The sequence below is a fragment of the Aythya marila genome, assembly GCF_965140915.1.
Source record: "Aythya marila genome assembly, chromosome: 13".
NCBI lineage: Eukaryota > Metazoa > Chordata > Aves > Anseriformes > Anatidae > Aythya > Aythya marila.
This window is the reverse complement of record NC_139054.1, coordinates 14,119,146-14,129,480: the sequence shown is the minus strand read 5'-3', so window position 1 is coordinate 14,129,480 and position 10,335 is coordinate 14,119,146. Positions and strand designations below refer to the sequence as shown.

The 10,335-nt window shown below is 43.3% G+C and overlaps 1 protein-coding gene across 1 annotated transcript; it reads right to left on the bottom strand.

Annotated features, from left to right (window-relative positions):
- Positions 1-1,198: 1,198 nt before the first annotated feature.
- Positions 1,199-9,191, bottom strand: ESX1 (ESX homeobox 1). Its single transcript, XM_082771137.1, has 5 exons — positions 9,092-9,191; positions 8,755-8,995; positions 8,626-8,671; positions 3,519-3,805; positions 1,199-2,532 (listed from the first exon to the last, which is right to left on the bottom strand). The coding sequence occupies exons 1-5, from the start codon at positions 9,165-9,167 to the stop codon at positions 2,307-2,309; spliced, it is 876 nt and encodes a 291-aa protein (XP_082627263.1). The 5' UTR covers positions 9,168-9,191; the 3' UTR covers positions 1,199-2,306.
- Positions 9,192-10,335: the final 1,144 nt, after the last annotated feature.

Genomic DNA, 10,335 nt, shown 5'->3' with positions numbered 1-10,335 from the left:
AAGTTACCTCTGCATGTAACTGCTGAAATCAAGGGAATTTTAGCATGTGAATTCACTTTTTCTGGGTGAAATTTTGATGGCCCTGTAGTCAAAGATTTTGGTGAGCGTAAGGACTTGCTATTTCATGCTATTTATTCAAACCAGCCTTCAGCAGTTATTTTTCATGTGCTGCTTCTAGTGAATTTGTCTAGGAATAAAACTTGGCAGAAATAGGTTTCATTTTTATTGCAAAGTCCTCTTCTGAATGGCTTGTGGCAAATGCAAGACAGTTCCTGCTGCTTTTAATGAAACAGTGGCACAGTCTGCTTTCCTGCAGAACCTCCTCACCTTGCAAGAGTGACACTGATGGCAAGGAAAGATGCCACAGTCTACTCTGTGAATTGTGTACTGGCAGTTTTCATACCATTAACCTACTTAAAAGGTTAATTTGGAACAAACCCAGTGCTTGAGTGGATACTGTGTTGTGCTGCCAGCTGGCACCCTGGGCTATGGGAGTGGACTGGTGGGAGTGAATAGCTGTTGTGGAAGAAAACATGCACAAACTTCTTGTGAGAGGTCCTGGTCACATTGCCTTCCACGTCTTTGGCTGCTTGACCCACACAGCAGGACTAGCCAGTGTACTTTGGGTACAGAGCTTGCTTTTCCTAACAGTAAACCACCACCTCCCACCTGTGGTAACAGTCAGATCTGTGAATCCAGAAATACTTCCAGTCTTGTGGTAGGTTACAGCCCAAGAGCAGTCAAAGCAATTAGTAGTTCAGAGGAAATGAAAAACAGATCTACCTGATGCAGCAAACTGTCTTTCTTAGTCGCAAACCTGAATACAAGCTCAGAGAAGTCTACGGAAGCAGCAGTTGGGTATCTGGAGCCCTGCACTCAAAACCCTAGCCTAGAAAACATCTTTGATAGTCTCAAGAGTAGTCCCAGAGTTGCTGTGAGAAAAAAGCTCTAAAATTTACAAAATCTTTTCTCTGAATGTAGTGCTTGTGAATGGTCTTTAGGAACCAGACAGCATCAATGGGTGAGTCCCATGTTGTCGCATCAACCCACAACAGAACTTGCTTGGAGTGTCACTACAGCCTTGGGGAAGGTAATCTGCAGGTGTCCTCAGCTGTTGGCCTTTCTGCTGTGACTACTAAGAAACAATGAGCACTTGTGTAGCTCTACCACGTTTGTTTAATCAGTCCTCACAACAGCCCTGTGAGGTAGGCAAGTAAGCTGCAAAGCCTAGAGCTGGGATAGTTGTTCACAGTCTATTTGACGGATGGGGAAGTTCAGCAAAAACTTTGAAAAGATTTGTCCAAAACCAGAAAAGGAGTTGCTGATTTGGCTGAACTAGAGACTTCTGGTTAGTAGAACCTCTGTTTAGTCATTTCAACATCAGTCCAAGGAAGAATTTAACACTTCACGTTTAATTTTTGCTTAAATTCTCAATCTATTCAAGGCATGAAACATGGAAATATACAAGCGATTTGTTAACTTAGTGGTCTCATAATACGTGCCATTAGTCATGCTAAAAGTACTCAGTAACCTCATATTTACAGCTATTAGCTACTTACTGATGTGTCTATGTGCACAGAGAACTACACACAATTTACTGCACATTAATAACCTATAGTCACAGGGTACAGTTTTCAAATACGAAGTGTATTTTTTAATTATTAAAACATTGCCACTCTGAACATAAACATTTCTTGATTGAAACAAGATTTACTTTATACAAACGTAGTTCTGAATCGAAAGCCTATACTGAAAATAGTCTAAGTCTCCTTCCTGCTAAGTCTGTCTAAAATGTGAGATTTCATTGGCATCTGTACTTCAACATGAAGCAGGTTTTCAAAGTTAAGAACATACCGCGTACTGGTTCTTACGTCTAAAGTACTGTATGTAAGAGTTCCTCCTGAGAAATGAGTTAAGAATTGCTTATGAGACTGAAGTTATTCCTACAAATTATTTCAAACATGTGAACTAGCATCCAGTGACTTAAGGGATTTCGAAGCTTCAGTTTCATTGTAGCCTGAGTTATAAAGATGAGGGCAGTTCCTGCTTATTTCTGTAGTGTCAGAAATTCACTCTGTATAAAAACAATGACAAAAGTCAACTTGCTACAGGATTTCATGTTGTAATAAAGGAAAAAATTTAGCAGGGTTACCTCCTTGTAGTCCATTGCTGAAGTTGGATGAACTACAGCTGGATGTGTTTTCTCCTTTTTTTTTTTTTATTTCCTTTAAATGTCTCTAACAGGCGCTACTTATTGGGGAAGGCATTCACTTTCCCCTCTGTGGCTGCAGTCTGTGGGAGAGCTCCTAACAAAGTTCTTTGTTAGTGTTTGTAAGACTGGAGATGAGGTTTAATTGAGGGATTTGTGCTGAATGTTCTTTCGCTTTGAGCCTTAGTGCTGCAATGCTCGACGTTTTCCTTTCAACCGCTGCTGGATCAGTGAAGGCAGTAAGAGCAGGGTCTGACGGGGGTCCAGGAGCTTTCATTAGTACTGAAGCTGTTGTCATGAGAGGATTTAAAGCATTGAGAAACCTGTATTTGAAAGAAGTCAATATTATCCAAACTAAGAATTGTTTTGGAGAACAAGTACTTTCTGAGTTGCAGGGAATAATAATAATAATAATAAAAAAAGAGTGGGCTAACTTGCCAAAACTACCAGTTTCTTCCAAATGTACATTGTTTTGCAGAACGTATTTTTGCTTTATTTTGCAGTATAGTATCTTACTCTTAAAGTAAACAAAAAAACAGTTCATTGAAATAAACCTGACAGCTGATCAGACTGCAGATACCTAAAACATCAACCACTCACTTAACTCCTAATCCTTTCTCAGCAAACCTTGGATGCTGGAGCTCAGCCTGTTCTGTGAAAACAATAAATCACCTCATAAAAAGACCAATTCATGTAGCTGTTTACGTAGCCAATTTGTTCAGACAAGTTGCTAGATGTGAAAAGCAGCATTTGCCTGTGTGGCAGACAGATCTGCCCCTTAACGTGGAACTGATGCAGGCTGTAACTTCAGCAAGAGGAGAACACTGCCTTTTACATTTGTGTAGGTATATAAACATGTTTATACATGCTACACAGATGCTTTTTCATATCTTATGGGGTGCATTATGGAATCTTTTGATCTCCATAGAAAAAAATGACTAAAACCTTTATTCTGCCAAATCTCCTAGAAGCCACATCTGTCTGCAGTCACATCGTTATTTATGCAAGGTAAGGATGGAGCTGAAGCTACCTAGGTTACAGCACTCTATGTGAAGACCAATATTCAGTGAGACCAAAATTTTGGTAAGTATGCACAACTGATATTCAAACAGCAATTACATGGGAAGCTTTCACTAGCATGACTTACAACTAAATTTTTTTTTTTTTTTCCTAATCAAGTGATCCCACACAGGAACCAGCTCCATTTTAAGTATGGGAGCACATTTGTTAACATATGTGAATATCAAACTAATAAAAATGCAGTTTTTAACAGTTCTGAGATTTAGGGGAGAAAAAAAAAAAAACGTACCTTCCAAAATGTGGATTTAAAATAGGATTTCTGAAGAGAGAAGTCCAGGTAAGGCTGCTGAGGCCAAATGGCCCTAGGGTTGAAGGACTAAAGGCTGAAGAGATGGATGGCACAGCCAATGTTGAAAAAGGCATTGACCTCCACGTGTGATCTAGGATGGGGGAATGACTCAGTGGAACATCCAAAAATAGACCAAGTGGGTGTGTTAAGGAGATTCCTGGAACAGTCCCCAGAATTTCAGTTTTTTCACGTTTCCTCCACTTTGCCCTTCTGTTTTGGAACCAGACCTTCAATAAGAAATTATAAAGGCATTAGCTGAACTTACTCTGAAGTTTGTCTTACCAGCTACTCCTGCACGCAGTGATATGGATGGCAAAATATTTACTGTTAAACAAAAACTTCTTAACATTAAAGATACATACATAAATACTGTAATGAGTTTATTAACAAATAAATTGGTTATAAAAACTGAATTTTACTACTGTAACTCTGACTGTATAGTCCCATATGGTTCAAAGCCATTGTGATAAACTGATCACTTGAGAACTTATGATCAGTTATTAAAATTATTATTCTTCCTTTCATAAGCTATTTATTGAAAATTAAATTTCAACAAAGCCTTTCAAGAGGTAGCTATTTCTGTACAGATACCTTGGGAAGCACCTTAATCATGACTATTAGAGGAACTTGTCCAAATATGTGGCATGTGCTTCTTATCTTGATAGCTGGGCCACTCATTCTTACACATGAAATTTAAAAGTAAAATGAAAACCTTTTGTTACCTACCATGAATGCAAACAGCATATAGTGATATGACAGTGATTAACTGAATTGCAGTGGAAGTCAATACTAAACTAGAAAATCTAGTAAGTCTTATTAGAACAGTGTATCAAGCTGTTCCTAAAGGGGCTTTAGCTAGCACTGGTTTTGTGTAGTAAGCCGTTGGGAACATTGCCTGTTCAAGCCTGACTAGTCATTATTTTAGCCCATTAAACATCTTTTAAAGATTTTAGTCAATCCAATCTACAGATCAGAAAAACTGACTCTTCACACTGTCATTATTTATCATTCACTGAGCTGAACCTTTCAGACCCAGGATGGTAGCAAAGAATAGACTGAAGAGCATCAGCCCTAAAACAGCAGGGAGAGGTTTTTTGTATTTTTTTTTAATAATCTTGAAAGTATATGCTGCTGAGGTTGTACACTCAAAATCCAACTGTACTCAGCTGCTTGGGTTTTTGAGTCCCCTCTGTAGTGGGGACCATTCAAGCTAGATTCTGAACTGGATCTGGACTTGGAAGAAAGGCATTAGCTGTGCTTCATGCCTAATAATCTCAGCAGTCTTGTGTCGCTCAGTGAGCTGTGTGCAGGAGGGTTCTGTGTGTAATAATTAAACACTCTGATGAGGATTCAATATTTAGTAGAAAGTGGTAATACAAAGAACAAGAGTTCTTGGAAACACACTTCTCAGTCCTGTACAGAACCATGACTTTCTGAAGTTTACTTGTGATTTAGGACGAAGGCAGACTTTAAAGATGGAGGTTGTTTAACATACAGTGTAATTAACTTCATATCAAGAATCTGTCGATGTCACTAAACCAAAGTAAAATCATAAAATTAAGCTGCAAAAATGAAGTCTTAAAAAAAAAGACAGCAGATGCTAAAATAGTTATTCCTTTGGTATTAGTCTTTCTGAAATAGATTTTATAGCAGTAAGTGTTATGACAATCTTTGAATTTTGATGCAGAAGTTTTATGGATGTATGGCTTTTAATAGCTGCTTACTATATCTGCAATTATATTTCAGCCAAAATATTTTAACAGTTCTAAATTTCTATCATGTAATGTCTCAAAACTGGGTTTTGAGCGTTCCCACCTCCACTGCTCCTTTTAATATCAGACATGCCATCTAACTATTTGCAGAGACTAATTTACCTTCAGGTGCTAAAACAACATTAAGTGTGTTTGGAAGGAAAGGTGTTAGTGTTTTCCATTCAAATAAATCAATTAAGAAAGGCAGTGAACAGTCTCACACTGCAGATATGCAAGTGAAAAACTTTCCTAAAAGGAAATAATATGCTGTAAATGTATTAATTTCCTTACTAAGTCTTAGTGTTGTTCTTCAATCTGTTCTTCATCAAGAAGCCTAACATGAAGTGAGATGTGTGCTTTTCTGCTTTTTCTGTCCTAAAGCAAATCCATTTGATCACTGGTACTTTGACTACAAAATAACTTTTTTTATTGTTACAGATTTTGGGTTTACAACTAAACTTATTTAAATCATCTCTCAGATTTTGTATTCTTCAAATGCGAAGAAGTATCACCACAGATATCTAATAATTACCTTTAGAAAAAAGCTGACTTTCAGTTTCTTACTGTTACAAACTCATCAACTCAAGTGCTAAAAGGGGCATAGGAATGTATCATACGTGACAAACAACTATCAAAATTTAATGTATTATAGTCATTATCATTCAGATTAGTCATCTTGAAGCTTCTATTAAGCATTTTTCCTTGGCTTTACTTGCCTTTACTCTGTTTTTGGATATATCTGAAGTGACAAACTAAACATAAGAGAAACTGCTATGCTAGTGTTAAGGTATTTATGGTATGAGTTTGATAGCAGTGACAAAATACTTTTTCCAAAGTGCGTTACTTAAGTCTGAATATTTGAGTTTTAATACTCATAGGAAGATGAGTTTTAAAGTAATGATTTTGAGTTGTACACTACATTATCCACATAGTTTTTGTAAGGATCGTAATCAGAAAACATGACAACACAGATCAGCTTTAGTTGTAAGCTGATGTTTTAACACTGATCCAGTTTGTGGAACTACCATACCCAAATGATGGCTTGCTCTACACATTATGAAAACAAAATATCCCTTTAACTTGTTCTTTTCCTCCCATAGCAGTAACGTGAATTATGAGCAGAATGGCAAGAAGAGATGTTAATGCTACCGAAGAGCTTCCTAACACAGGTTCAGATGAATTAAAATGTTTTGTGGACTTTCAGACTACCCCTTTCATGGTATGGAAGAATGGGAAGATTCTTGCTGCCATCTCTTCCCTTCCTTCCTACAAGCAAATAATGAGTAGCAATGGTTGATGTCTTTTGAAGTGATGCTGAACTGCGACTATATTGACGGGTATTTTTTTTTCCTTATTCGTTCACTTTCATGTAAGGCTCCAAAATGCACAAGTGAGGGACAACACAGTGGCTTGTATTTATTTCAGCTGGTTGATAGAGGGGTCGCTGCAGCAAAGGTCTCAAATTGAAAACAATGAGGTGAAGGAGTCTGATTGTACTTGGGAAGATCAATTAGTTTCCTGGAATTACACTTGAGTAAATTAAAGATACTGCTTTTCATGCCAGCTGGTTTATTCAGGTACTTCATAGAGGCATGGAAGTCTTCTCACAGGACACCATACAGAGCGACTATGAGCATGGGTGTTTGAGGGATGTATTTGGACATTAAGGTAGCTTGTTATTTACAGCATATCTCCATCCATACACTACCTGTTCCTATGAATCCTTTCACCTCCAAGCTAAGAGGTTTCCCATCTACCACAGGACAAGAACACATACGCAGACAGAAGTGCTGCACACTGGAAGTTTGCCCCAAGTGAACTGTGCTGACTGGGTGCTTGTGCCCTGGAGACTTGTTAGGATCTGAATCTGACAAGGAATATGTAAGTGCAAGGAACAGCCTTTTGTTGTTCCTTCCATCCACTGAGGATACATGAACTCTGAAATTTTGCTTGTTAATTCCTTTTTCACTACATCAAACCCAAACATTTCCATGTCTTTTAGATGAGTCACTATCAGATGAGTTCCTTTTTGCCATCTACTGTTGCACTATTCCTTCACTAGTCAAATGGACTACAGAGTGAGCACCCTAGGAAGGGAATGCGACAGTAACAGGCAAGTTAACAGCTTTTCACCTGTATCCCTTCTATGCATAGGTGCTGTGTGTAGTTGCCAGATATTGGGGTATTTCAGTGAGTAGAAGTTTTAGTGATCATTGGTGGTAGGGAGAGGGAGGAGCACAAAACTTCTTCCAAGCACACACAAGAAATATGAAAAACATCCAGCTATTCTCAGCAGAGTAATGGTGAAGTAGTACTGTTAATACTTCTAAGAACCTTTTCTGAAGATGGTGCATGTTAAAAGAAAAAAAATTACAGCCTTACAGGTGTTCGCTAGTGTGAACCATCCCAGATCCAGTGAATTAAGTTATGACAACAGATATAAGCAAGGCTCTGGCACCAACAGTAACGAAGCTATGCAGCAATGAGTAGGACTGTCACACGGAGCAGCTGCACCCAGCTCTCAGTTCTCCATGAATATGCACATACCCAGGGCTGTGCTGGAAGAGTAGTTCAGTTGGTATCTGATAAACAGCACAAGCCAAATTTTATAGTTTTTTTTTTTTTTTTTATTCTGAGCTTAAAAACAGTTTGGAAGTCTTCACACAGTGTGAAGCAACATTTTCAAAAACGAATAAAAAAAAAGTCCAACACAAAACCCAACACCAGAACACCTTGTTTTTGTACAGGAAGGGACTTCTAGCTTAGATGAGACATTCTGAGCTACGTTTTAGAAGGTATCAAGTGCTTAAAGTCAGGAAAAGCTAGTTGGGGCATTTGTAGATTAAGGAAAATGCACTCGATGAGAACGTGAGGCATGAACTCTACCCCTCAAGTTCTACAAGCGCTGCTGTTAGCACAGCTCACCCGGGCCATAAAACTCCCCAGGACGGTGCCTTGCTGTCACATGAACGTCAAACCAACCCCGTATTTCCTTTACCCACTCACTTCGCGCTGTGACTCGGAGCTCAGGCAGCGCAGCCGAGTGCTGCCAGCTCCTCGGGCTGCCCGCAGCTCCCCGGGGCTCTGCACGCCAGCCCCGCGCCCCGCAGCCCGGCACACGGTACCTGCTCCAGCCCAGCGGGGGGTGCTCCCAGGAGGCTCCGCCGGTGTCCCCGAGGCGGCCGGCCCGTGTCTCTCTCTCTGTCTCCATCCGTCCCTGAGGGGCCGAAGCGCTGCCCGCCCGCCCCCGCCCGCCCCCCGGGCCGGCTCCCCGCCGCCGCCCGGCACTCACCCACCTGGACGCGGGCCTCGGTCAGCTCCAGGCGGCCGGCCAGCTCCTCCCTGCGGGGGGCAGCGCACCGTTAGCCGCCTTGCCCCCGTGCGGCGCCCGGCCCCTCCGCCCGCCCGGCTCCCCCCCCCGCTACCTGGTGAACACGTCGGGGTAGTGCGACTTGCGGAAGGCTCGCTCCAGCTCCTCCAGCTGGAAGGTGCTGAACGTGGTGCGGTACCGCCGCTGCTTTCTCCTCAGCGGAGCCGGCGCCTCGCCGCCCCCCCCCGCCGCCGCCACCGCCGCCTCATGGCCGGGCGGGCGCCCCCCGCGCCCCGCCGCTGAGGGCTCCTCGGCGGGGCCGGGCCGCGGCGGCGCTGGCTCCGCTCGCTCCTCGCCTGAGGGGAGAGAAGCGGGCAGTTAGCCCAGAGCTCGGCCCCTCGCCTCGCCTCGCCTCGCCTCGCCTCGCCCCGCCCCGCCCCGCCGCCCCTCACCGTGCCGCCGGCCCGCGCCGCCGTCGATGAAGCAGGAGGTGAGGAGGTGCAGCGCCGCCGGGGGGGCGCCCTGCATGGCGGCGGGCTGGCGGCGGGCAGAGCCCGGCACCGGGTTTTATGGGCGCGGGCAGCCCGGCCGGCTCGGCGCCCCGGTAATTAGCATTTCATTAACGCGTCAGGGCCGGGGGTGGGACGCGCACGGCCGGGCTCGGGGGGAACTCCCCGGGCTGTGCCGGGCTTCGCTGCTCTGCCCCTTCGGATCCGCTTCAGGTCCCTGCGCTCGGCGGTGGCTCCGTGGCGATAAACACGGGGCAGGTGCACAGAAACCTGCGGGATTGTCGCCCTGCTGCAGGTCTCTACGCCTTCTCCCGGTTGAGTTGTGTTGTCGGCGCTGTTAGGGCAGAGATGGCTCAACAGGAGGCCTGCAAACTTTCCTGCGTGGGCTCCCAGCAGTTCCGTGATCTTGCTGAGGTATTCTGCTAGGGAAAGGACAGAAATTGGGTCATCAGGTGGCTTAATCCTGAGGTCTAGGTGGTGGAGGACGAGGATAAAATACCATGTTCCAAAAACTCTTACAGAGTGCCACAGGGCAGGGCTTAAAGGAAATTTAATCCGAAAAGTGACTGAAAGTTGAAGCCAGACACACTTAGATTAGAAACGAGACAGATTTTAAAATCCGTGTGTTTATGACTAACCCATAAAATAGCATAGCTGGTGGAGTGCTGGGTCTCCACGTCTGGGGATCGTCACACCAAGGCAGGGTGGTTTATGTTTTAGCTAAGGACAAAGAAGCTGTCCGTGTGGAGACGCTTCCTGAACTTGTAATGTCTCTCACACCAGATGTCTGACTGAACAATCTTCTGGTTTTGTAGTCTGCAAACAAATGACTTGGACTTTTGTCCTCTCTTCTCTCACCTCACGGGCTGTGTGAGTGCATAAGCGCTTCTGTCCTTGGTTACGGACAGGCCTCCCTCTTGCTGTGCCACAAGGTTCTTCCTTGAGCCAACCCTCAGCTTTATTCCTTTCACCGCAAAAATTGTGTTTGGCCTGAAGCAGTGTGCGTTTGTGAGCCTATTCCTGCAGCATCCTTTACGAGAAGCTTTGGGAAAGCACCTGAAGCACTTACTGATGCCTAATCTTGAAAATGCAGGTTGACTTTTTGAGAGATGGCTGCAAGGGTGATGCTTACAGAAAGCACCTTTACACAGATTTTTCATGACCTTTCACAGATCCTTGCCCTCTTT

Coding starts and splice junctions, on each gene's coding strand:
- ESX1 (XM_082771137.1), bottom strand. CDS start 9,167: ATGCAGGGCGCCCCCCCGGCGGCGCTGCACCTCCTCACCTCCTGCTTC. Junction 8,672..8,754: donor TACCCCGACGTGTTCACCAG/GTAGCGGGGGGG, acceptor TGCCCCCCGCAG/GGAGGAGCTGGCCGGCCGCC. Junction 3,806..8,625: donor TGACCGAGGCCCGCGTCCAG/GTGGGTGAGTGC, acceptor TTCTTATTGAAG/GTCTGGTTCCAAAACAGAAG.